The 26,186-nt window shown below is 60.6% G+C and overlaps 1 protein-coding gene across 7 annotated transcripts in view; it reads left to right on the top strand.

The window, feature by feature from the left end:
• Positions 1–26,186, top strand: part of ARHGEF11 (Rho guanine nucleotide exchange factor 11) — an 82,543-nt gene that overhangs the window by 49,401 nt on the left and 6,956 nt on the right. For 4 of the 7 annotated variants that reach the window (XM_035722014.1, XM_035722010.1, XM_035722008.1 and 1 more), the window contains 28 exons: positions 11–68; positions 785–963; positions 1,688–1,759; positions 4,829–4,948; positions 6,370–6,415; positions 6,911–6,987; positions 8,040–8,177; positions 10,295–10,369; positions 10,585–10,686; positions 11,570–11,668; positions 12,650–12,692; positions 13,668–13,764; positions 13,894–14,016; positions 16,045–16,068; positions 16,254–16,398; positions 16,661–16,760; positions 17,466–17,495; positions 19,593–19,719; positions 22,042–22,221; positions 22,304–22,351; positions 22,514–22,701; positions 22,922–23,068; positions 23,360–23,439; positions 23,545–23,670; positions 24,173–24,290; positions 24,956–25,134; positions 25,492–25,567; positions 25,685–25,852. In XM_035722014.1, the coding sequence (XP_035577907.1) occupies positions 11–68; positions 785–963; positions 1,688–1,759; positions 4,829–4,948; positions 6,370–6,415; positions 6,911–6,987; positions 8,040–8,177; positions 10,295–10,369; positions 10,585–10,686; positions 11,570–11,668; positions 12,650–12,692; positions 13,668–13,764; positions 13,894–14,016; positions 16,045–16,068; positions 16,254–16,398; positions 16,661–16,760; positions 17,466–17,495; positions 19,593–19,719; positions 22,042–22,221; positions 22,304–22,351; positions 22,514–22,701; positions 22,922–23,068; positions 23,360–23,439; positions 23,545–23,670; positions 24,173–24,290; positions 24,956–25,134; positions 25,492–25,567; positions 25,685–25,852 (2,965 nt within the window). The remainder of the gene's footprint in view (positions 1–10; positions 69–784; positions 964–1,687; positions 1,760–4,828; positions 4,949–6,369; positions 6,416–6,910; positions 6,988–8,039; positions 8,178–10,294; positions 10,370–10,584; positions 10,687–11,569; positions 11,669–12,649; positions 12,693–13,667; positions 13,765–13,893; positions 14,017–16,044; positions 16,069–16,253; positions 16,399–16,660; positions 16,761–17,465; positions 17,496–19,592; positions 19,720–22,041; positions 22,222–22,303; positions 22,352–22,513; positions 22,702–22,921; positions 23,069–23,359; positions 23,440–23,544; positions 23,671–24,172; positions 24,291–24,955; positions 25,135–25,491; positions 25,568–25,684; positions 25,853–26,186) is intronic. The other 3 variants (XM_035722009.1, XM_035722012.1, XM_035722011.1) reach the window with 3 other exon arrangements.

Below are 26,186 nucleotides of genomic sequence, written 5' to 3'. Positions count from 1 at the left end.
CCCCCGACAGGTGAACGGCACCATGGTGACGAACAGCTCACACCTGGAGGTGGTGAAGCTTATCAAATGTGAGTCAGAGCGGAGCCCAGAAAGGCGGCAGGGGGGCAGGTGGGCTGGGGCAGCAGGCCCTTTGACCCGGGGCCTTTGTGGGTGAGAGAGGCAGCTAGGATCACGTGTGTCATCTTGATCCACTGGGCCTGCCCCGTTCCCTGCACACCCGTGGAGACCATACCCTGCTGCACCAGCTCCCACCAGGGCCACTCGCTCCCCTGTCCCCTCCACGGACAGCCTTCCTCAGTGGTTGCCTATTGGGGGGAAAAGGCAAAAACATTCTGTTTGCAGCCAGGAAGACCCAACCATCGGGGCTGCCCAGGTAATCCAACAGAAGCAAGAGAGTTGAGGGAAGGGTTCACGGGCGGGTGGCCCGAGGAGGGTGGGAGGCTAGCGTCTGAGTGCCTTCTGTGCACCAGGGGCTTGAGGGAACTGAGTGAGGTGAAGGGCACGAGGGCTGGCTGCCTCTGGGGAGGGCAGCCACGTACCTAGGTGGAATTCTCCTTGGGCATCCTGTGTGAAGAAGGGGAAGGAAGAGGTACCAGTGTGGACACAGGGCCGGTGGGCTGGAATTAGGGGGCGGCGGGGCACTGAAGTGTGGAGAGTTTTATCTGCAGAATTTTAAGCTTCGTGAAAGGAGAAGGGAGAAGACGTGCCCCCCCGCTTTGTAGCTTTGTCCACCACCCAGGACGACGCTCCTTGAGCAAACCTCTCCTTGTCTGTCTGCCTGCAGCCGGCGCCTACGTCGCACTGACCCTTCTGGGCTCTTCCCCCTCATCTGTCGGTGTCTCTGGGCTGCAGCAGGACCCTGCCCCAGCTGGAGCCCCCCGAGTCGCCCCTGTGGTCCCCCCGCCGCCTCCACCACCACCTCTGCCCCCTCCACAGCGCATCACAGGGCCCAAACCATTGCAGGTAACGGTCCTCGTGGTCACCCCGTGGGGAGGAAAGCGGGTTGTATCGAGGCGTGCTGGTAGGCAGAGACAAGCCAGAGATCCGTGAAGAGCGTCAGCAGAGCAAAACGAGGACTGGCTGCACGGAAGGGGCCACTCCACCCTTAGTGTCTGCCTTCCACGTGAAGGCATCCGGCCTTGCCAGCCAGCAGCGGGCAGTGTGCTTCCTCAATGGGGGGGACCCTACGGAGGCCCTTGGGGTGCCGCCCGCCAGCAGGGAGAGTGCACTCCTCCAGGCACGGACGGGGGCGTCCATTAAAGACCGCGGCCAGCCACTGTCACAAGACTGGGACACACGGACGAGTCGGGGGAAGGCTGCCTGAGGGACGAAAGGGGACAGAAGGAGCAGCTGGGGAAGCACGGGCAGCGGCAGGGGTGAACCCGCACAGGCAGGGGAAGGACGAGGTGCGGTTAGGAATGGGGCGGGGATCTGCGGTCGGACAGAAGACCAAGCAGTGGGCTGGGAACCAACGCGGAGCCGTTCGGTACCAGGGGTGGTTGCCGCCAAGGCCTCTAGGAATTCAGGAGGGACATCCGGTGCCTGAAGTCTGCTGAGGAGCTGTGGGTCACTCAAACATACGGACGACCCCGACGGCTCTGCCGGCTTTTCCTGCCTGAGAACCAGCAGGTGGGAGACAAGCTGTGAGGCAGCTCCCGCCCTCACCACTGGTCTGTTCTGTTTCCAGGATCCCGAATTCCAAAAACATGCCACCCAGATCCTTCGTAATATGCTGAGGCAGGAGGAGAAGGAGTTACAGGTGAGGTCCTGCCGAGGGCCACTGGCCGCAGCCTTACTCTCGGGACACAGCCCGTCACCCCTAAACCCCAGCACCCAAAACTTGCGGCCCACTGAACGGTTGTTGTGACCGTGGGATTCATTAAAGCAGAACTCGGGCAAGAAAGTGAACAGGGACCAGAGCTCCTGGGTAATAGGTTCGAATAGTGGACACACAGCCCCGTCCCAGCAGGAGATGGAGTGGGGAGAACACAGCAGGGGAACACCAGAGCCAAGGAAGGTCTCGGGGTCTCTGGGCGGGGGGCAGGAGGCGGTGGGACCCCATTGGTGGAGGGCGTGTGGTGGGGCAGCCAAGTCCTGGGCTGGCCCTTTCATTTCCATTCAGCACGTTTCTGTCAGTGCCCACCTCATATAAAGCATTGTTTTAGGTCATATGGTATATAGACGTGGAAAGTTTAGACGGTTCTTGCCCTCTGCACGGCTCTATTGTAGCAGAGGAAGTTCACAGCATAGCAGGAGAGTCAATAGGGAGACAAGGAAGAGAGCAGTCCGTGAATGGTGGGGATGCAGGGACACTTCAGGGACAGGGCTGTGTTTCAGCTGGGCCTCGACGGGTGGGCCTTCTGCGAGCAGAACAGATGAGGAGGGTCCGCTGGTGAGTGGACAGCACAGGCCAAGGGCACGGACATGTGAAACTATGCTCCTGTGTTTGGCAGGATTGAGTTGCTGCTGCATGCTGGGTGCTCGTGTGTGGGGCAGGGGGAGCAGGGCATCCGAGCAATGCGGGGGCAGAAGCTGGAAAGGTTACACAGAAAAGTGAGATGTGGAGCTTCCCTTCATGGGGTTTGTGATCCAGTGGGGTATCTGTGGGTGGATGGAGATGCATGCATGTGGCATATACCACGTTGTAGTAAGTGCAGATGCTTAGCAGCACAGAACGATGGGACAGACCTATCGCTCAGTAGAATAGAGTTCAGAGTCCAAAAGTTAAACCACACAAATAGGGTCAGTTGAATTTTGACAAAGGCGTCCAGACCATTTGGTGGAGAAAATCATCTTCCACCCAATGGTGCTGGACCAACTGGCCGTCTACATGCAAAGAATGAATGTGGATCCATCCGTACCTCACACAGTAAACAGAATATAATTCCAAATAGATCAAAGACAAATGTAAGAACTAAAAGTGTTTTTTAAAACTGCAAAACTCGGGGCAGCTGGTTGACTCAGTCATTAAGCGTCTGCCTTCGGCTCAGGTCATGGTCCCAGGGTCCTGGGATCGAGCCCCGCATCGGGCTCCCTGCTCAGCGGGAAGCCTGCTTCTCCCTCTCCCACTCCCCCTGCTTGTGTTCCCTCTCTCGCTGTCTCTCTCTGTCAAATAAATAAAATCTTTAAAAATAAGTAAGTAAAACTGCAAAACTCTCAGAAGAAAACACAGGTGTAAATTTTCATGACCTTGGATTAGGTGGTGTTTTCCTAGATATGACACCAGAAGTAGAAACAACCAAAAAATAAATAAATTGGATTTCATCCAAATTAAAAACCTTTGTGCATCAAAGGACACGATCAAGAAAGTAAAAAGCCCGCAGAATGGGAGAAAATACTTGTAACTCCTCTGTCCGATCCAGGGCTTGTGCCAGAGTACGTATAGGACCCTGTAAACATAACGGTAAAAAGAAATCTGAGCCAGTTGGTAAGTTGGCAGAGGATTTGAACGGACAGTGAAGACGCATACAGATGGCCGGTAAGCCCGTGGCGACTGGTCATCAGGGTGGTGCTGGTCACAGCCGCCCCATACACCCACCGGATTGTTGGAACCAAAACAACAGAGAGTAGCAGGTGTCGGTGAAGGGAGAAATTGGGGAAATTCTAGTTTATGTCCTGTGTGCTCCTCATCCCAATGGATTCCCACCATCGCTGGTGAGGACGCCAAGTCACACGGCCGCCGCGAACGCGGTTTGGCGGCTCATCAGAACAGCACAGAGACACTCCATCAGCCCCACTCCCAGGTCTGACCCCAGAGAACTGAAAACGTACATCAGACACACATGTGTATGCAGACATTCGTGATCCACCCCCATCCCGGGCGGGAAGCCTGCCACACGCTTACAACACGAGAGGCGCTCAGGGAGGGGCCGGGAGCAAAAGGCCACAGGTTGTGTGAGTCCATTTAAAGGGAGGTCCAGCGTAGGCACGTCCACAAGGACACAAAGTAAATTAGTGGTTGTGGGGGTGGAGCGGGGAGAAGGTGGCAGTGACCGCATCCTGCCAGGTGGTGGCCGTGTTCCGGAACTACGTGGTGGGGGCCGTCTCTGTATACCCTGCAAATGTGTGCAGACCACTCAGTTGTATGCTTTAAAATGCTGAGGTTTATCTCATGTGAATTGTGTGTCAACAGGTTCTAAAATATTAAGTGCACGGAAGCTCAAAAGGAGTAATCTACAGGAATCAGGGAGGGCTTCCCGAGGTGGGCACTTGAGTTTGGGTTCAGTCCATTTCACTTTGGAAGGTGCGTTGGGCCTTGAAACCCACGCTGAGCTTGGAGTTTATTCTGAAGACCCTGGGATGGGTCTCAGAGGATTTTGAGCAGGGGCGTGATCACATCTCCGAGCCAGTGTTCCCCAGAGACGTGTGTTCAGTGCGCAGACGTACCCAGAGACCGTCCCGCGGCTGCTGTGTGGAGTGCTGTGTAGGAGTCAGCCCAGGGAGACACGGTGGGCCACAGGGGACATGTCAGGGGTCAAAGGGTGAATGGCCGGCCTGCAGGGGGGAGGTAGCAGGGCAGGGCAGAAAGAACAAGAGATGCCCTGAGTCTGGGCGCTGGGACGGCGGCAATGCCTTGGACGGTGGTTCAGACTGGACGGGCCTTTGTGTTCTGTCTTCTCGCCCCGGTTGGCATTCCGGGATGTTTCTCACCGTCTCTACACCTTTCTCTTGAGCGACGGCGAGCTCCCGTGCATCTCCCGAAGGCAGAGAGCTCCCATCTCTCCTCTTGGTTTTGGGGTGACTGCCTGCTCTCGCCCCTGGGTGAGTCGTCCAGCCTCCACTAACCACCCTGGTGCCCTTCCCTCCCTGTTGCCCTTGCTGTCCCCAGCGGATCTGCGAGGTGTACAGCCGGAACCCCACCAGCCCGCTGGAAGAGCGGATTGAAGGTGCCCGGAGGCGCGTCACTCAGCTACAGCTGAAGATCCAGCAGGAGACGGGGGGCTTCGGGGTGAGTGCCGCGGCCCGGCTCCAGGAAGGGGCGCCGCGCAGGTGGCCGCAGGGAGGACGAGGAGGAGAGCCTGGGCAGAGGCTTTCTGAGCCATGCCGGCCTCGCCTAGTCAGCGTTCGGTATCTTACAAAGAAACAAAGGGCAGCAATTCTTCGCTCGGCGCCACAGGGCTGAGCACTGTGCAGGCGCGGGGGGGCCCTTTCTCGTGCTCCGAGAGCCTGCATTCGCGGCTTTAGTTTCGTTATCTGCTCCCTCCGGGGAGTGTGGCCGTTCCTGCACCGGTTTTACTCAGCACGCCTCCGGTGGCTCCTGGAGCCTCTCGCGCCGCAAGCAGTGGGTCTCCTTGGAGGCTGCAGGCACCTCCCACGTCAGGCGCGGTAAGGGACCCGCACCATGGATGGAGCAGGGTCTGTAGGGAAACCCCAGGGAGGAGATGCCCTTACCTGTTCCAGTCAGAGCCTCTCTTCCTGGCGTCCTGCTCAGTCTTCATCAGGCCATGACCCTTCAGGCAAACGAGAAGGAATTCTCCAGAAACTAAGATCTCCAAGAATCATATTTGCCAAAGCGAATAAAAGTTCTTTGAGGATCATCTACTTTCTTTTTTAGACCATGCAGATCAAAATGTCTGGGAACCACAGGCTAATTAAATTTAAACTGCTCCACTTTCTGAAAGGCACATCTGTGTCATGTGGCCGATAGGCACTCAGATTCTGAGCTCACCAGCGCTAAGACTCTGGGGCAAGTTGCTTGAGCCCCAGGAGCCCCATGTCCTCGTCTGTGAGCTGGAGAGCCCACCAGGGCCTGCCCGGGGGTTATGGTCCGAGCCAAAACGTGCCACCTTCATGGGCCGTGCGTGTTTGCGCTGCTGCTGTGCTCACGTGCTCCGCAGGTTGAGGCCAAAACACCGGCCGGGAGCTGCGGGGCTGAGCGCCAACCCTGGCATGGGTTGTCCTGCTGCACGGCTCGGGCAAGTCACGCACAGTCTCTGGGCCTCATTTGCTCACTGGTCACACGGGCCTCAGCATTGCCGAAAGCCTAAGTGAGACCCAGAAAGGCGTGCTTCGCGAGCGTGGGGCACGGTGACCGTGGTTCAGTCCTTCAGAGGCCGCCCCTCCTCCTCTCCCCTCAGGCCCCGCTGGGGCAGCTCCTCAGTGGGCGCTGTGGGGCCTGGGGCGATAAACCAGTGAGTGTGGAGACTTTCTCTAAGGGCCGAGCTCCCTCTCCGGCATTAGGGCTTACCGTCCTCCCCAGACTACCAACGAAGCAGGAGCCCCGCGGCCTGGGCACTTCTAAGGCAATGAACAGGAAGAGCCACTACTTGGAGCAGACACTGCCGACAGAGGGAAGGGCTGGCTGCGGGAAGGACCGAGTGCGGGAGAGGTTCGTGGAATGTGCCCACCCTCTGGACCGTTCTCTTTCAGGACGTACCCCCCCTACATGGCGACGCCAGCCAGAGAGCATCAGAAGGTGAGTACCCCCCTCACCCCAGACCTCCAGCCCCGGTTTCCTCCTCCTTGTTCCTCCCCATGGGGCCAATTCAGGAAAGGTTGGCTGTAGTCCCTGCTCTCCAGGCATTAGGATGGGGAGAGAAAGCAGCGTCCTCACACAGGGACAGGGCCGCGAGAGCGTAAGCTTCCCACCCTCGGGAGAGCCAGAGCGCTACTGGCACAATGGGGGTCCAGACCCCGGCTCGCCTCCCGGCCCCTGGTGCTCTTGTGACCCGAAGTGAGTTGAGCCAGAAGAGGGGTGGGGTGGGTACGACTCACGGTGGCAGAGCCGTGGAGTCTCGTTCCAGGAGGTGATAGGACTGGGCACAGGCCCTCAGGGAGGCGAAAGCCGGGTGTGGAGCATCTGACCCGAGAGAAACCAGGGAAGGAGGGAAGTGGTGGCTTCGCCTTCCTGCCCCGCACACAGGCCCCCAGGCCACGGCGCCACCTCCCGTGTAAACTGTCTGCTCCCCAGGCCAGCTGCCTCTGGATTCCCAGGAGGCGGACAGCGGCTGGGACTCTGGGACAGAGCGCTTCCCCTCCCTCAGTGAGGTGAGTGCCCGCAGGGGCCAGCCCCGTCTCAAACCCTGGTCGGCGTCCCCTGTCCAGGCACCCAGAGGTCCTGCTGTGGCCGGTTGTGCCGCGGCCTCCGACCTGCCGCAGGTGCACTTCGGCCACACTTCCAGCTCCCGGGGTTTCAGTCACTCTGCTCTGCATGCAGGACCATCAGACCCAGTGTCTCCTTTACCACAGCTCTGTCCTGTAAAAAGCCGGGCGGAGGCAGCCGTGAGAACGGCAGGAGCCTCTGGGCGCGGGGGAGCAGAGCCTCAGTCTCAGCCGCACACACAGGACTTCGGCTGCGGCCACGCCGTCTTAGATGCGCGCACGGAGCCGGCCAAGTCGGGGCGGCAGGCTGTCTCGCTCCCTCACAGATCTCACTTGAACAGCTCATCTTTTCTGGAGGGTCAGACGCATTTCAGCTTTCGGCTTCACGTTCCCTTCCAGCTATTGTCTGCCTACACGTAGAAGCTGCAAATGTAAACTTGCAAAGTAAAAGTACGAGAGGTCGGAAGAAGTCATAACGCCATCAGTCAGATATCTGGTCAGCCAGGCTAATTAACACATTTGAACTCTAATTTTAAACAATAGTTGGCATTGCATTTCCTTACTGCTGCCGCCTGTCCGTGGAGGACGGTGAGCGTATGTGCAGGGATCCATCTGTGGGAAAGACCCCCCGAGAAGGGGCGGAGGGTCTTCGGTGGCCCACAGTCGACGTATCCTAAGGGCTGGTTGTCTGGGAGGTGGCCTGGCTTAGAGGGGACGGCTGTGGGCTGGGCTCAGGTGCCGGGGCTGCGTCCAGGGAATACCCCAGCGCTGGGTTCCCGGCCTTGAGCAAGTCTCGCGACCCGTCTGCGTGGTCGTTTTCCTTGTGTGAAGGGTGGGAGGGGAGTGGGATCTGCCCCAGAGCGCCATCCTGAGCACCGAGTAGGGTGCCACGCAACCAAGGGCTCTGCGTAGCCCCGGGCATGCATGCGTGCGCCCCTGGGCGTGGGCATTACCAGACCAGCGGAGGGGCACTTTCTGGATGGGCTCTGCTCCTCCAGGCGCTGATGAATCGGAGCTCGGCGCTGTCGGACCCTGGGCCGGACAGTCCCCAAACCTCGCCTGTGACCATGGCCCGGCTGGCCCAGCACCACCGGCGGCAGGGCTCGGACGCACCAGTGCCCAGCGCCAGCGACCAGGTGAGGGGCCCAGAGCCCCCTGCAGTTCTCCCTCCCCTCCTCCAGAACCAGCTTCCCCGGGCCCGGCCAGGAATACTCAGGCTAAACCCCCTTTAAGGGAGACTTTGTCTAGAGAACGAAAGCGAGGGAAGAACATGGTGTGAACAGGCACTTGAACGGGCTCCGTGTGAGGACATGTGAACACCTCCACAGGGAAGGGACGTGGAGGAGCAGAGAGCGTCTGTGTGGAACGGCAGATAGGTTTGTTTGGTGTCTCCAGAATACTCATGTTCAGTTTTTTCTTTCTTTAGCAAAATCCTTTGTCTTACACAAAGTCTTACATTTGGCACGCTAATATAGGAACCAAATGAAAGCTCAGCTACCCTGGGACCAGCCCCAGCCCTGTCCGCCCTTCAGGGCACTTCCCTGTGGCCCCACGGTCCTGAAAGCCTGGTGTGGACGCCACTGCCTACAGGGGTAGACTAGGTGCAGGGGAGTGTCAGGAGGAGCACTTTGGGCTCAGTGCAGAGACTTCAGCTGTTGAGGGGATTGCCTGACGTTGTGGAGCCAGAAGCTGGGTCACTGCGTGTGAGCAAGACGGCGAGAGCTTCCGGTTTTGAAAAACAGCGTTTTTTAGTGTTCACCGGCCACCTGCCCTCCCCGGAGCGCTGCGGGCCATGGCTCAGGCACATCCTGCTCTGGAGCGAGGGCTCCCTCGGGCGGCTGATGGGAGCAGGTGTGGAGTAACTTGGTCATGGTGTCCTTTCTCCCTTTCTCTGAAAACTGTTGAAGTTGTTATCTTTGAACTAATGGAGCGGCCTCAGCACGGCCCCAGTTTCTGAATCGTAATCTGTGCTGATGGGGGCGGGGCCGGGGGCCGTCCGGGCTCAGCACAGCAGGTGGACCCTTTGGAAACTCTTACTTTCTGTTGCATCACTGTACAACATCTAATTTTTTTTAATAATGAGCGTCTTCTGCTTTCTGTAATCAGAAAAACTGCGTATTTGTAAAGCCTTTAAAAATATCCTCCCCCTTACAACAAGCAAAAACCTGGTATTTTCAGGTTTCACCCCAGAGCCAGGTGGAGCCTCAAGTGGCCATCTCGTGTCCCCTGGGGGCCCCACGGTGTCACGGGACAGGGGAGGCCCGGGATGTGGCCTGCCTCTGTGTTCAGCCTCTGCGGGCCTCACTTTTTCATTTGCCAGTGAGTGCCAGACTCTGACGTACCTTCTGGGTCTCGGGTTCTGTGTGTCTCATGCTGAGCGTAGGGTCCACAAATATCCAGGAGAACAGGATGAGTGAGGGGCAACCAGGAGGCGCCATCAGGTGAAGCTGCTTGAGTGAGTGGGGTGGGAGGCATCTGAGGCCTGGGAGAGAGTGGGCGTGAGTGATCCACGTGGGCTCCAGAGCAGGGTCCTTCTTGGGGAATCCCTGGAAATGAGGTAGATTGCGTTGAGTGGAAAACGTAGTTGGGAGAAAAGGTCTGAAAGCCCAAGGAACCTTCAGGAGAAAGCTTGTCCAGGGAAGCATCTGGAAGGCCTGTGCAGTATGAACACTGTCATCATACCTAATATTGGCACACCAGTTAGGCTCAGCTCTTTAGTAAAATTGGCACGAGGAAGGAAACCACGCCAAGAAGGCTGGATTTGAGACAGGTCATGGAGATCCACCAGAGACCCTTGAGCAGGCCACGCTGGGGAGAGGTCAGCTCCGTCCCCTCCGTCATCTGCCTCCGGGAGGCAGAGATAGGCCCCGAGCTGTCCTGTGACAGAGACCGGTACCTGCAGGCGCTGGTGCATGCCATGGTGGGCGCGGGCGTGGCTGCCGAGGGGACAGCAGAGCCCCAGCCCGCCGTCGCAGGAGCCGCCGCCCCCCAGAGCTTTCGCAAACAGGAAGAGCACGCCTTCTCTCGCTTCCCATGCCCGCGCACACGTGCCCCGGCGGCCCCGCCCGGGAGCACTTGACTTCCACAAGTGGAAATCGTGGTTCTTGCCTCTGAGATTTGGGGGAGGTAGGGAGATGCCAACGTTCTCCAGACCCGTGTGGTCCTTCCTGCCACGCCATCCCCACACGCGTCGTGGAGGGCTGGGACGCCTGTCCCGTACCTTCTCCTCCCTGTGACCGGCCTCTCTCCCCAGGGCACAGACCAAAGCCCGAAGCCTTTAATTATTGGCCCAGAGGAAGATTATGACCCGGGTTATTTCAACAACGAGGTAACGGTTTCCTGGTTTTCTCCTTTCGTCACGGTCACACCAGCTGCTGTTGACTGGAAGCAGTTGGAGCCGCCGCGGCCGTGAGGGGGCACGGGGTGGGCGCCGCAGCTTGTCGGTCTGGGGCGGCGGGGGCCATGGGGGCCAAGCTGCAGCAGACCGTGCTCCTGTGCCCTGCGTCCACGCACGGCAGCCGCCCCCGCCCTTCTGCCCTGCAGAGCGACATCATCTTCCAGGACCTCGAGAAGCTGAAGGCACGGCCAGCTCACTTGGGCGTTTTCCTGCGCTACATCTTCTCTCAGGCCGACCCCAGCCCGCTGGTAAGTCAGGAGCGTCGTCTTGACTGAGGCCCGCTTCTGCCCTCGCTTCTGCCTCTGCTCTCAAGAGAAGTCGGATCCGCGGGCAGCGGCAGGCAGCTCGGGGACAGAGACAGGGCCGAGAAGGTGCAAGATTAGCAGGAGGGACTGCATGTGGTGTGGGGAGGAGCCAGGCCAGGACACCCGCCACTGTTCTCGGTCCGCTTGGAGGACACGGTCTCTCTAGGGTAACACTGGGGATTGCAGCCCCGCGACATGACTATGGGGAGGCTCGGCAGAGGGGCGAGATGACAAAGGTGATGGGGTGATGTGTGCGGCGACGGGGCTCAGGGCCACCAGCCTCAGCAGCTTTTCTCATGCTGCTCTGGGCTCAGAGGAAAAGGTGGACAAGAGAGGAGAATGTTGTGTCCCTCACAAGACCCCGACCACTGTTTTCCTGCGGGGCTGACCGCCATCGGGAGCCAGGGTCAACATCATGCGCCCAAGCAGGTGCCCACTGAGCACCTGACACGAGCCCCTAGAAAACAAGAGACAAACAAGTACGAGGCAAAGGCTCAGGTCTGGGGGGACGCAGAGTCCAGGCTGCCTGTGCTGGAAGCTGCCAGGCCGAGGCTGGCGCTGATCTACTGGAGGGTTCGGGACCTCGAAGCCGGGGCTTCTCAGCCTCCGCGTGGCCATGTTGAACTGTAGGATTGCTTGCTGGGGGCTATCGTGTGCGTCTTCCGTTCTCAGCCGCGTCACGAGACTGCGCCTGCCAGGTGCCCCAGCACCTCTCCCAAGAAGGGTCACAGATGGCTCCAGGCACCACCTGTGTCCCCGGGGTCAGAATCCCGCTCCGCGGAGTGGGGGCGTGGGGACTGCTGCTCTAACCCGTTCTCTCTCCTAGCTTTTCTACTTGTGCACAGAGGTTTACCAGCAGACAAACCCCAAGGATTCCCGTGGCTTAGGAAAAGACATCTGGAATATTTTCCTAGAGAAAAATGCGGTAAGGCAGTCACGGATTGAATTACAGTTTTATTGGACTCTTGGGGCCACTCGGGAGCAGAGGAAAAATGAAGCCACACATTTAGGCCGGATGGAGACAGGTTTTTGAGGAGAAGTCAGGGCTGAGGGCTCCTGCGTCCTGTTCGCAGCCCTGCTGTCACCCCTGAGCCCCTTCGTTCCACGTGTGCAAGGTAGAAGGCACATTGCCTGCCCCCTGGACCAGTGCTGGCTCCCCCCAACCCTCCCTGCCCGCCCATCGGGGGACGAGGCAGCAGAGGCACAGAGACTCCCAATGGCGGTGAAGATCAGTGAGCCAGATGAGAAGCCAGGTTTCTGACACTCAGCGCCCTCGGGGATCCTGCCCAAAGCAGGGTTCGCAGGGAGGAGGCCTGGAGTGTGGGGGCGGAGGAGTGCCGTGCATGTGGACAGGGCTGCGGCGGCGCCCACCCGCACAGGACATGGGGGGCCTGCAGTCTGACCAGCTGTGCTAACGCCCAAGTGACTTTCAGTTCCACAGCGTAAGCTCGTGGGATTAATGAGTCCTGTGTTCCCCAGGACTTCCATGCCTGTCCCGTTGTGTGGGTCTGGAGGAGGGGTGGCCCTGTAGGGGTGGTGGACTCAGCCTGTCCCCACTGCCAGCCCCTCGTGCTCCGTGCTTACTGGGACGCGCGGCCACAGTGGGGAGCAGAGGAGAGGGCCCAGTGACATTTCCGCATTGCTGCTGAGTCAGCGGTAGTGGGGAACCCGTAAACCCACATGGGCCGCCCCAGAAGATGGCCTGCTGGCCCTGTGGCTTCAGATTCCATTTCCCAAATGCCGTAACCTCGTGTGCAGGCTTACAAGGAGAGAGAGGGGAGGACGGGCGGCAGGTGTCGGGGAAGGAGACAAGGGGGTGTTGGGAGGCCTTCCTTGCCGCGGGGCAACATCTCCCACGCGCCCTGGGCTGTGGGTCTCACCGCCTGCCCCCACTCCTCTCTTCTAGCCGCTGAGAGTGAAGGTCCCAGAGGTGTTACAGGCTGAAATTGGTAAGTCGGCTCATGGGCCACTTAGTCTCGTCCTGGGCCCTGGGGGCTCCAGAGCAGAGGGCGCACAGCCCGTCCTTGGGCACCCCTTCCCTCTAGGAGGGGGAGGTGGCTGGTGGACAAGCAACCACAGGACAGCGCTGCCTGGGGAGCTCGTCCCAGGAAGGGAAGACATGACCCCGTGAGACATGCGCTCGTTTCCGCCAGCCGTCCCCGGGGCCTTCCTGGGCCCTGCGGGGCCGTCGGTAGCAAGGGGTGGTTGGACTTGAGGGATTCCTAAGCCTGGCCGATCATCAGAATCCCTGACGGAACTCTGAAAAATCCAGAAACCAGGGCCTACTCCGTCCCACTTCAGGGTCGGGATCTGCGGAGCATTTTTGTTTCTGTAAGTTCCTCACTGATCCCAGAGCAGCTGGTCCAGTGAGGACCCGGCCTGCTGGCTGGTCGCTCCGTTCCCTCTTGCTCTCAGGTCGTGAGTAGAAGAGCTGAGGGAAGGCGGCATAAGAGGGCGTCAGCCTGAGGAGCAGGTCCCAGGCAGCTTGGGAGAATAGGTGTCCCACGGCCAGGGGGTGAACAGAGCTGGGCGGACACTGGTCCTCACCCGCGTGACACTGCTGCAGGGACAGAGGACGGACTCCGCCCAGGGTCACATGAGGTGCCTGCCGGGCAGCCACCGAGAAGGAGAGGTTGCCACTGTGCCGGCAGAGGGCAGCCCCCGGCACGTCTGACAGCAGGGAGGGCTTTAAGGTCCTTCCACGTCATGGAGCCTGGAACGCCCAGGTGTCCTGTCCTCGCCTTGGGCCCCGCACGGCAGGGCTCCAGTCTTGGATTCAGGAGTGACTGGCCGGGTCCAGGCCTCCCCCTCCCTTGGCTCACCGGAGGGTGGAAAGCCGGCCTCCCTCCAGGCCACAGGGGGCCCCGCAGGCGCGGCCCCCTCCTCCCGACACCCCGTTCGTGTCCTCCCTGGGTTCCCACCAGACTTGCGTCTGCGCAGCAGTGAGGACGTCCGCACCGTGCTCCGTGAAGCTCAGGAGGCGGCCATGCCCGAGATCCAGGAGCAGATCCAGGACTACAGGTGCCAGCCCGCCGCCCCCTCTGCCTGCCCACCTGCTGGCCCCCATGTCTCCCGTGCATGTGCACGCGCCTCGCTGCTTCTGGGCCTCTGCCGGGCATCTGTGTACATTTGTCTCTCTCTCTGGCTTAGAACAAAGCGCACCCTGGGGCTTGGCAGTCTGTATGGAGAAAATGACCTGCTGGACCTGGACGGGGACCCTGTCCGAGAGCGCCAAGTGGCCGAGAAGCAGCTGGCCGCCCTGGCAGACATTCTGTGAGTGCGGAACAGATGCAAGCACTCGTGGGTCTGTTCCCCGATGTCTCCCCTCCACGCCTGCCAGCCCTCCTTTCCCTGAAGGACAGGGAGAGTGCGGCACTCCACGCAAGGTGCAGGACCCGGGGCTGCCCACGGGGACTCAGGCGTTAGGAACTTCTGCTTCCTTCCGAGCCCTCTTCCCGCCCGCTCTGCCTCCTGCCTGGATGTCCCGTGGACACCGGCGGGAGGGCCACACCTCAGGTCTGCCGTGGGTGCTGCCTTCAGGAGGCAGATGAGCTGGCAGACGGAGGGTGAGCCGTATTTAACTGACAGCATCAGAAGACACCTAACTCTCCGAGGAAGGAGTTCGCGGCACAGGGGCTGCGCCTCTCCGGCCCGTCCTCCCAGCATCACCCACGTGACTCTGGGCACATGTCAGGCTTCATCGTGTGTGACCTTGGTCTCAGCTACAAAATGACAAAAGCAGACGAGACATCTCCATAGTCTGTTTATGCTGTCATTCCATACAGCGAGATTTATGGAGTCTGTTCTAGGCTCCTGGGATGTGTTCGTGATCAAAACAGCAGTTCCCATGGTGCTGACGTTGTAGCGGGAAGAGAAAGCAGCATTTGATAAATAAGCAAGATCTATAACATGTTCGAGATGAGGGAGAGACAGCAGGCCGAAGGAAGTGGTCCAGAGCACAGAGCTGGTGCATGGCAGATTTAAATAGTGGGGTCAGGGCAAGCCGCACCCAGAGAATAACACTAGAGCACCTGAAGGAAGTGGGGTCGTTGCCCTCGCCGACATCTGGGAGAAGAGCATCGCAGGCAGAGGGCAGCAGGGCAGGGTAGGCGCCTGCTTGGCATTTGGGGGCAGCAGAGGGCAGCTTGGCCAGAGCACATCGAGAAGGTCTGTGCTGACCTCAGAGGTGATGGGAGGGCGGCCACAGAGCCTGAGAACGCTTGTAGGGGTGGACAGATGGACAGATGGGGAGGCAGGAGTGGGGCTGGGCTGTGGGTGGAGGGTGGTAGGGAGCAAGAGAGAGTCCCAGGCAAGGGGTTGCACAGGAACCCACGGGGTAGGGGCTGGAACGAAGGATGCAGTGAAAAGTGGTCAGTCCCAGAGGTATTTTGATGGTCAAGCAAACAGGCATTTCCTAAAAACTGAGTGTGGGTTGTGGGAGAGAGAAAAGTCAGGGAAGACTCTGCAGTTTGTGCCTGAGCCGCTGGAAAGACAAGGTGCCATCAGCCGAGACCGGGTGGCTGTGTGCAGGGCAGTTCGCAGTAGCCAGTCGGAGCCCCGTGTCAGACCGTACCCGAAGGTTCCAGGACGCGGCCTCAGGGACGGTCTTGCAACGGATCAGAGCACACGGGGGGCATATTCTTGGAAACAGCCCCCTGGCCTTGAGCTAAGCCTTGGACCTGTCTGGGCCTCAGTTTCCCTAGCGGTCTGATGGCAGGAATCAGCCCGACCGCTCCAAGGGTGAGCACAACACCAGCCTGTGCTTGTTCTGAGATCCTAACGCCCAAGAGTCACGTGGCATTATCACCGGCAGCGTGGTCACCCGCTTGTGATGGGGTGAAGCCGGGAAGCTTCGGTCTCACAAGATCTGGTATCTACTCATGCGCTGTTCAAGAATTCGTCGAGTTAATACGTGTCGAGTGGTGCCTGGCAGGTAGCGCACTCTCTAGCGTCCGTTGCTGTTACCATTTGCCTGGTAAATAGGCTCCCCTGGATCAGGTCTCAGGGTGCGACCTTCTGTCCTCCTTCAGCGGGGCACTGCACGAGCCCCTTCCTCCATAATACCTCCCAAGGCCGTGTTTGCCGCATCCCCTTCCTTTCAGCTGGAAGGACATCACCGTCACTGTGCAGAGGCCCCCAGGGGAGTGAGGGCTTTCACCTCCTGGGCCCCACGCTGGCTCGGAGCTGAGACCAAGAGTCAAGGCCCAGCCTCCCTCCCCGACGGCCCCCATCCTCCATGTGTGCGCAGTGGACACACCTGTGCCCCACAGTGCGAGTCATCTGTCCTTTCTTTTGTTCCAGGTCCAAGTACGAGGAGGACAGGAGGTGAGTATGCAGTGTGCCGGCCATCCTCCAGTCACAGGGGGGCCCCTAGCCTCGGGGGTCACGGTCTGAGTATAGCCCTGGTCAAAGCGGGGTCATGGGGTCCAGGCCACTGCTGCTCGGGGACCACCACCTGGGTGGTGAGGACAGCTCAAGCACTCTGGCCACGCCCGCCCCCTCTCTCGCAGCACCCCCATGGAATTCGTCCTCAATACCTACATGAGCCACGCTGGGCTCCGTCTCCGAGAGGCACGGCCTTCCGGCACAGCTGAAAAGGCCCAGGCAGCTCCTGACAAGGACAAGTGGCTGCCCTTCTTCCCAAAGACCAAGAAGGTGACAGAGCTATCTCGACAGTATCTTCTGGTGCGGTTCTCTGCAGGGGGGCAGCCTGGGAAAGCCCCTCCATCACTGCACTTGACCCCCACTGCCTTCACAGGGGCGTCCGTGAGAACCCACAGACTAGCTCAGACCTGGGCCAGAAGCACCCGTGCTGGCTCAGGAACAGGCAGGAGTCTGCCTTCTAGTTAGTTGTTTGGGGCCAGCAGCCACGTCTGGGGACTGGGACCTTCTCCAAACCCCGTGTCTCTTGTCTCAGCAGAGCAGCAATTCCAAAAAAGACAAGGACGCCCTGGAGGACAAGAGGCGAAACCCTATCCTCAAGTACATCGGGAAGCCCAAAAGCTCTTCGCAGAGCAGTGAGTCAGGGGGCTGGGGGGCAGCGGCCTGGGCGGGGGTGCAGCCACGTGCCCACGCACCACTTCCTGTCAGTGCCGCTTAGTCTCCCCTGTCACACGTGTGTGGGCTCCTCCAGGGACGGGGACCAGGAGGCCGTGCCGCTGCCTGGGCCTGAGTCTAGGAACTCAGAGCCTGTTGTAGGCACAACCACACAGAGGAACATTACCCCCGCGGCAAGCTCTGTCGGCAGTAGATGCCCCCTTCACCTTCTCCAGTGGGCTTGTCCGTGCCCCGGGGGGGTGTGGGGAGCACGTGCAGGCCCTTGGCGAGATGTCCGAGTGACCATGCAGCAGAGCTAGGCGGATGGGGGCAGGATTGGGGCCCAGAGGCCCCCCTGCTGCTGCCGCTTACGCGGAGCTCGGGTGGGCTGGTCACCGGTCTTCCCAGCTCTGTCGTTGGTCTGGAACTTGCCGCTGGTCCCCAGTCAGGATCCTCAACCCCCAGCATGAGTCTTGGGAATCTGGGAAGGGCCCTGGGGTGGGCCAGCAGCCTTTTCTGAAATTGCCTGCCGGTGGGGTGGGGGCTTGGGGGGGACTCTTCTCTATCAGACCTGAGTTTTGCCACTACCTTTTCATTTTCCAGCTTGATGTAAGTTTTGTTTTGAGTCTTGAAACATTAATTTGACTTTTCATGGTTTACTTTTGTTTTTGTTTGTTTTCTTTTAGCATTTCATATTCCCTTGTCCCCTGTGGAAGGTAAAAGGACCATTTTCTGTGGGTTTTTCTTTGCTTTAGCTTTGAGTTTCCATCTCTCAAGTCTGTGTCTCCTCCTCTGCCTGTCCGCCCCCTCCTCCGTCCATCCGTTGCCTCCGCCCGTCCATCCGTCCTTGCTGCCCCACCGGCCCTGTGACACGGCCCTCCCCGGGCACTGCTCTCTCTCTCCCTCCCTTCCTTGGAAGGTCCGGGGCTCTGTGTGCACGCGGGAGGCCACGTCCCGCACGAGCTCCTCAGATTTTTGTTTCCATTGAAATAATAACCGAAATCCTCATTTTTGAGGACTATGCGGGCTTTCTTTAGTAGACAGCGGTCTGTAACGGTTCTCTGGGGCCTTTTATTGTCTGTCATCTGCTCTGCTTAAGCCTTCCGGTGTGGCCCCTCCCTGCCCCTGACTCTGAACGTGGACCACACCACGTAACTGCGATGGTCAGGGAGAATGCCCCCACCGTGCACGTTAGGCTCTGAGCACAGAAAAACCACGTTCTCCGCGTCAACCCCAAGAGGCTGAGCGCCTCCAGGCGGGTGAGCCCAGGTGCGGTGGGTGCGGCCCCCGCGAATACAGTCACGTGACTGCTACCGTCTAGTTTTGCGGTGGGTCTGTGGAGAAAGAGCTGTAGGATGCAATCAGGAACTTGTCCAGTCGCTAGAAATCATTTTATGTAAAGTGATGGCAGAAAATAATGATTTTCAAAATTATTTCAAAGTTTTAACTTCCTAAACCCGTTATGCTGTTTTAAATTAGAAACACTTTCAAATTCTGAGAAAAGGCCTAGAAGACAGTGGAAAAATAAAAGAACGGTCTTGACTCCCAGGCCCTTAGTTCTTGCACACACCCCCTCCCATCCGCCCTGCCCGAGAGTGAGCGGCCCACCAAGCTGCCCTAGCCTGGGGAGGGGAGGGGCCTGGGCGTCCACCAGCTCCGCGAGCTAGAGCTTCCCACAGTAGTTTACGGATTGGGTTCGGTGTTCTCGAGTTCCCGGGATATCAGAAAAGTCTGCATCCACATCTGAAGGCCACACACCCCCAGAGGTAGATGCCCCAGCACTGAGCACTGGACCATTTGGGTTAATCAGTTTGTCACCCCTGATTAGCCGTGACCGTATCTGATTGTTAATGACGTGGAGTTTACTTCTCTCGTTTCCCTGTCATCTGGAGAACAGAGGACGGAGGATAGGGGACACCAGTGAAAAATGGGCTCGTTTTAACAAATTGTGCTCCTTCCTACCTGTTTTTCCCGTTACCCTGACTCAGTTATGCTCGCTGCCAGACAACGCCCGCCCCTCACCGGGGTGCAGCTGCATGCCAAGGACACATGGCCCACAGGAGGGGAGTGGGGGCTCAGCTGATGGCCGCCTGTCCCGGGGTGTTCCTGGGCCCCACACCGTCGCCCAGCAGCACTGCTCAGGCTGTGGTCGCATAGCTGACCCTGGGTCAGGCGGATGTGGCCCTGGTCCCCAGAGTGGGGGTGACGGTAGCAGCCCCTCATCCGAACACATCCGTAACCCCTCTCACGCAGTTCTGTGAAACTGTTACCCCAGCTGCCTGCCCAAAGGATAGTTAGTTCTACTTCCTCTGGCCTGGATGCTTTCTTACAAAACCTGAGTTTGGCTATTTGGGGAGATTTGTACGTTTTCGTAGGTGGGACCCCAGTTAGTGTGGGTAGGATCAGGGCCTCGCCCGCCTCCCAGCCCCCCTCGCTCTGCTGTTGGTCTCAGGCCCATCGGCCCTGGGAGCCCAGCTCCTGTTCTGAGGTCCCTGGAGCTGAGCTCACTGTCTTTGAGGAGAGCCCCTCTGCAGAGCATCACATGAGCCTTTTGACTTTCTTGCTTGCCCTCTGTTTCTTTGAACAAGAAACATGTGAGAGGGAGAGTGGCCACCCGGGCCGCTCTGCACATCAGTGGGAGAGGACCAGGAGCTCGTCCAGAGGACGAGCACCGCGTCTCCGGGTTCTGTGCCCAGTGCTACTGTCATCTATGCTTGCTCGTTGCTCTCTTCTGGGCGAGGGGGGAGCGAGGGTCCTGGGACACCATCCCTGAACAGAAAGCAGAGTACCCTTCATTATCTTTCCGCTTCCAGTCAAACCAGGCAACGTGAGGAACATCATTCAGCACTTTGAGAACAACCAGCCGTATGATGCCCCAGAGCCTGGGACGCAGCGGCTGTCCACCGGAAGCTTCCCTGAGGACCTGCTGGAGAGCGACAGGTGAGGGGGGCCAGGTGCCACCTCCCCGAGGAGGGGAGCCCAGGCTGGGTCTGCAGCCAGCGTTGATCCCGGCTGCCTCGTCCACTCCCCTAGACCATAAGGTTTCCGCTGCAGACCTCGCAACCGCTCCCCCAGCCTCCCCGCCTGGGGGTCGTCAGGAAAGGACATGGTGTGTGCTGGCGATCAGGCCAGTGGAGGACGGAGCTCGGCCCCTGACCTCCCAGCCCAGGGACTGCTTGCCCTTAGCATTTGCTCCAGTTCACCCGGGCTACTAGGCAGCGTCTGTGCTGGAATAGAGCAGCTAGTCCCGACACCGGAGGTGACAAGGTCAGAAAGACCATGGGGCAGGGAGGCAGGGGGAGGTCCTGGGAAATAGCGAGGTCACAGAAGGACGGTTGTGGCGCCTGTGAGGAAGAGCGCTGGAGATGGGGTTCTGCCATGTCGGAGCAAACTGCTCTTCTCCTCTCAAGAACAAGAGGGGTCTGCAAGCATGTTGTCCATCTTGGCCAGGTTCTAATGAGAACCCTTTTCTGGCTGGAAATGTGCTCTTGGACTTGCTCTCGACCGTGGTGGGACAGCAGTTCCATCCTGTCTCACACTCTCCAGCCAGCTCTCAGTGAAAACCACCTGTGGTCGGAAAGTTCCGAGCACATTCCTTCAGTCACCCTCAAGCCGTAGTCCCCGTGGTCCCGCGTGTGCAGAAATAACACACGTGTGCACCCGAGCCTGAGCCCCTGAGCGGGCGTGCACCCACTCACCGGGGAACGGCCTGGGTAGTCACCCATCTCACCTCCAAAACCATCATCACAGCGTGAGTCTGCCGTCCCTGCCCGCACAAGGTCCCTCCTGCTCGTAGGAAGCCCCTAAGCTGCGTGCGTGCGTGCGTGCGGGAAGACTGCCGTAGTGAGAACAGAGGTTTAAGGGAAGAGGAAGGTTACGTTTGTCCTGAGCTGAGAGATTGAGTTCTGATATTAGCGAGTGAACTAAACGTATAAAGTATGTGACGTGTAGGCCTGATGTCAAGGTTGCATCAAACGAATGGTTATATAGACGTAACATCAACATTTTGAGAACAAGGTGAGGCCTTTTGCAAACTTATGTTCTTGAAGTTGCCAGGTAACGAACCGGGCCCTGAGGCACTCACCAGGCTCCTGAGTCCATGGTCAGCTTGCCGGCCCTCTCAGCAGCACCGTGGGGCAGGGGTTGGCAGATGAAAGGGGCCCGCAGTTCCAGAAGGCAGTGTTCTAGGGACTGGGGCCCAGCGGAGGGTGTGCCCCCCGCTCCTCACCCATGGGGACTGGGAGGCTCAGTGCAGGAGCTCGCCGGGCGGCCCGTTGTGGACACTGGTGCGGGTGCTGTTGGCAGGCTCAGTCGGAGGCGCTCTAGCAGGCCACGGGGTGTTCTGAGGAGATGGCAGCAGGGCTTCTAACCCTCAGGACCCCGGGGCGGCTGCACTTGGGTCCTGGGCAGTTCAGAGAGACGCAGTGAACAGAGACCGAGCCGCTTGGCTCCTCTGTGGCAGCCTGCCGCGCTCTCCAGGCCGCCCATGGTCCTACGTGCAGGGTGGGATGTACGTAAGTGATGATGTCAGCAGGGCTGCGCAGGGAGGCACCATCCGGGGGCAGCCAGGGTCAGAGGTGCCATTGTCACCGTGCTCTGCAGGGCGCAGACAGGAGTGGCACCGGCCATCAGGCTCTCAAGGCCCAGAGACACACGGTGGCCAGACATGGCTGCCGGGGGGCAGCTTCCTGCCAGCCAGGAGCCAGGCCCCGCCGAGCCAGCCGGCCCCCAGGAGGGGTAGTGCAAGCCAGGAAGTGTGCTACAGGATAGGAACGGGAGACCCCACGCCGCAGCTGAAGCCGGAGCCCGGCGGTGGGTAGACTTCCCACCAGGCCTGCCAGTGAGGAGGCCAGCACGAGAGTGAGAGGGTGGCCCCTACACCTCCCTGGGAGGAAGTCCTATAAAAGGAGAGCGGAGTCCGCGGCGGGGGCTGACCTGCTCCGGAGCCGAGGGCGAGAGCGACTGGCCAGCACACGGCCCAGGAGCAGGGCCTCTGGTGTCCATAGCTGTCCTGGCGGGTGTGGGGTCTTTGGCGTCTCTACACAGCACAAGTCTGGTCTGTTGGTCCCAGATTTCACCTTCCTGATGGGTCACGGGGAGGATGGGAGGCTGAGCAGAGGCAGGAGATTGTAGGGCAGCGGCGGGAGTTGTCCCTGGGAAGTTCAGGCCCTGCGGGGGCGGGGGGAGGACCCCTGAGTCAGGGCAGCAGTTAATAGCCGTTCAGGCTGTAAGACCCCGGGGTCTCTTGCCCTGCTCCCCCAGCTCCCGCTCAGAGATCCGCCTGGGCCGCTCTGAGAGCCTGAAGGGCCGGGAAGAGATGAAGCGGTCCCGGAAGGCAGAGAACGTGCCCCGCTCTCGCAGTGATGTGGATATGGATGCGGCCGCAGAGGCCGCCCGCCTCCACCAGTCAGCCTCGTCCTCTGCCTCCAGCCTCTCCACCAGGTGGCGGGGGCTCGGGCAGCCGGGGGGCCTCGGGGCCGGGGCAGGGGGACAGCGGGTGATGAGAGCTGACTTCTCTCCACAGGTCTCTGGAGAACCCAACCCCTCCCTTCACCCCCAAAATGGGCCGCAGGTGAGTGAGGCGCCCCAGCCGCGCGCTCCCACCCCTGAGCAGCTGGGGGGGCGTGCATCTCGTCTCCACAGCCGCTGGTTTCCCACGGGCACGGGGCAGGCGGGGGGCACAAACCCCTCGTGTGTGTCCTTCCTCCTCATGAAGCTGCCCCCTTTGCCCCAGGAGCATTGAGTCCCCCAGCCTGGGCTTCTGCACAGATGCCCTCCTCCCCCACCTCCTGGAGGATGACCTGGGCCAGCTGTCGGACCTGGAGCCAGAGCTGGATGCCCAGAACTGGCAGCACACAGTGGGCAAGGACGTGGTGGCCGGGCTAAGCCAGAGGGAGATTGACCGGCAGGAGGTCATCAACGGTGAGGGTGTGCACCTTGCACTCAGCGGGGAGTAGGTCGGGCGGGAACGAGACCAGGTCCGCGTCACCGTTCCTGCCCTGGGGGTGGCTGTTGCCGAACCTTCAGACACCAGTGCCCCATTGCCTCAGAAGTGAGGGGGTTTGGGGTGACGGTCGTCACTTGGGCTACCTGCTGACCTCCCCTGCCTTGTCCTCCCCCCGTCCTGCAACACCGCGCTTAGAGCTGTTTGTGACGGAAGCCTCCCACCTGCGCACACTCCGGGTCCTCGACCTGATCTTCTACCAGCGGATGAAGAAGGAGAACCTGATGCCCCGGGACGAGCTGGCCCGGCTCTTCCCCAACCTGCCTGAGCTCATTGAAATCCACAGTGAGGGGCTCACCCTCCCCGCCCGCTGTCCCCCCCCCCCCCCCACACACACACACACACACACTCCGGCTAGCCTTCGGGTCTCTGTCCCCGGTCCGCCCCCACGCCAGGGCCTCCCTGAGCAGACGACCTTCACCAGCTCTCCCTGGCCCGGAAACCAGCATCCCCCCCCCCCGCCAGACCCTTCCCCCTCCCAGCACTGCTGCCACAAGCCCCCCCTCTCTGGTCGTGGAGGGCCCGGCAGCGCAGCGCCACCCCAGATTCCTTGTGTGTCCCTTCTCTCTGCTCCAGATTCCTTGTGCGAGGCCATGAGGAAGCTCCGGGAGGAGGGCCCCATTATCAAAGACATCGGTGATCTCATGTTGGCTCGGGTACGCCGGGAGGAGACGGGTCCCCTTTCCCGTGGCGGCAGGAGTGGTGGAGGATGGCATGGGGGCCAAGGGTGCAACGCCTGGGCGGTGTCCCTTGTGCCACAGTTCGACGGCCCTGCCCGGGAGGAGCTCCAGCAGGTGGCTGCCCAGTTCTGCTCCTACCAGTCCATCGCCCTGGGGCTCATCAAGACCAAGCAGCGCAAGGAGAGCCGCTTCCAGCTCTTCATGCAGGTGCGTCCACGGCCAGGAAGGTGAGCCAGGGTCACCGGAGACCTCCTGGACGGCCCTCCTGCCCCCCCCCCCCCCCCGCCGGGGCAGGCGCGCTGGCCTCTCCTCCACTCTGGGGGGTGGCCCAGCGCCTCCCCACACCCACCCATGCCCCACGCCCCATGCCACTGCCTCAGAAACACTGGCCCATGCCCACTCTCGAGACAAACCGCCACTCCCTGAAACGAGCGCCGATTTGCGGTCAGAAGGCCCCATTCACCTCCTAGTACCCTTGGGCCTGTAGGCGGATGTCTGCCTCTTTGTCCGTAAAATGGGCACGGCGGCTACTCAGTGGTGCCTGTCTGGCCACGTCCCTTCCTTGGATTCTCTCCCTGCCCCCACCCGCCTTGCCCTAAACATTTAAGGAGTTGCCCTCTGGGGTCAGGACCCACGTGGGATTTTCCCTCCCCTCCGGGCCCCGCGCCTGTCGGCCAGCTCCTGACCAGGTTGACTGCTGTCCGTCCAGGAGGCTGAGAGCCACCCTCAGTGCCGGCGGCTGCAACTCAGAGACCTAATCATCTCGGAGATACAGCGGCTCACCAAGTATCCCCTGCTGCTGGAGAGCGTCCTCAAGCACACAGACGGTAGGGCACGGGGGACACAGCCCCACTCCGACCTTGCTCTGGCACTGACCTCCTTTGGTCTTCAGGGCCTTCGTCCTGGCCTTGTTAGGGTCAGTCTCAAAGAAAGTGATTGTTCCTGGGCTTTGAGGAAGAAGACAAGGTGTTCAGCCGTGGGAGGAGGGAAGGGCCGCTCCAGCCTGCGTGTGGCCCCAGGGCAGATCTGATGGTAGTGTCTGGGTGCACGCAGGGACTCCCCTGTGACCATGGTCCCACACCAGGGCCGAGGTGCATTCAGCGCCCATCCGTCCCCCTGTTGGACACCGCCTCTGTGCGGTGCCCAAAAGTACAGCCCCCTGGGGTCCTGAGCATGCCTCTGTGCCCTTGAATTTGGGGCGCTGGCGTTCGGGTATGGAGTGGCACCCCAGAGGCCGTCATTGCCCCCGGGCCTCCTCTGTGTCCCTGGGGCTGGTTGTGGTCCAGATGGCAATTCCCAAGAGCTGTCGGTGTCTTCAGAGAGCAGCAGTCTGGAACCGAGGACCCTCAGTGACAGGGACCCTTCCGTTCAAGGTCTTCAATTAGGCCAAGGCGGCGGCCCTGTGCCCATGCCTGCCGGCTTGCCAGGCACGGCGGGTTCCGACAGGCTTCCCAGGCAGGAGCTCCGACCGCCACCTCTGCCCCCTTGGCAGGTGGCACCTCTGAGCACGAGAAGCTCTGCCGGGCGCGGGACCAGTGCCGGGAAATCCTCAAGTATGTGAACGAAGCGGTGAAGCAGACAGAGAACCAGCACCGGCTGGAGGCTTACCAGAAGCGCCTGGACACCACATCCTTGGAGAGGGCCAGCAACCCCCTGGCGGCAGAGTTCAAGGTGGGAGGCCCAGCACGGCCAGCCCCCCACACCCACTTGGGGCACCCCTGGGAGCAGAGCCGGGGCCGGGAGGGACTCGGAGCAGGCGGCATGGGCCGGCCTGGGACGGGGTGCCCCGGCGGGACCCCGCGCACACCCAGGCAGACAGCCCCAGCAGCGGGACTGGACGCTGGAACCGGAGGTGCTGGGGGTGGGTATAAGACGGGGTTGGGTGGGGGGGAGGCCCGACAGGAGCGTCAGAGCAAAGTCCGCCTCCTGTTGGCCACTGGCCCCCAGCTCCTCCGCCAGGCATCTGGCGCCTGGACGGTTCTCGCATGCGGTTGAATGAATGGATGGATGGATGGTGTCGCCCTACAGAGCCTGGACCTTACAGCGAGAAGGATGGTCCACGAGGGGCCCCTGACCTGGAGGATCAGCAAGGATAAGAGCTTGGGTAGGTGTGCGGGAACTGGGGCGCACACCCAGGGGACCACGGGGGGGTGGGGGCACACTGCCCAATGGCCTCCGGCCCCGCATGGCCCGGGGGCTCCTGACGGCGTGCCCCCCGCAGACCTCCACGTGCTGCTGCTGGAGGATCTCCTGGTGCTGCTGCAGAAGCAGGACGAGAAGCTGCTACTCAAGTGTCACAGCAAAACGGCCGCAGGCTCCTCAGACAGCAAGCAGACCTTCAGCCCCGTGCTCAAGCTCAACGCCGTGCTCATCCGCTCCGTGGCCACAGGTACGGTTGGGGGGGTGGGGGGGCGGCAGCCTGGAGGCCACGCTCCCCACTCCCTCGCGGACCCCCTGAGCCGGAAGACGTGGCCCGGGATGGGAGGGCAGCCCGGGGGACAGAGGCAGGAAAGGGCCCTGGGCTCACTGTCTCCGTCTCTTCCTCGGGGTGATGCCCGCCCTGCCTCCGGGGGTTGCGGGCAGTGATGGGCTCCGAAGCCCCTGGCCCTCCCACCCTCACTGTTAGGAGTGGAGGCAGGGGGGTGGCTGTGAAGGGCACACACGAGTGCTGTCCCGGCGGTGGGTCTCGCATGGTCCGCTGACCCGGTGCGTGTCCTGCCGCG

This window comes from Zalophus californianus, chromosome 10 (assembly GCF_009762305.2).
Source record: "Zalophus californianus isolate mZalCal1 chromosome 10, mZalCal1.pri.v2, whole genome shotgun sequence".
In the NCBI taxonomy this organism is placed as follows: domain Eukaryota; kingdom Metazoa; phylum Chordata; class Mammalia; order Carnivora; family Otariidae; genus Zalophus; species Zalophus californianus.
The sequence above is the reverse complement of the archived record's forward strand: the minus strand, read 5'-3'. Positions and strand labels throughout refer to the sequence as shown.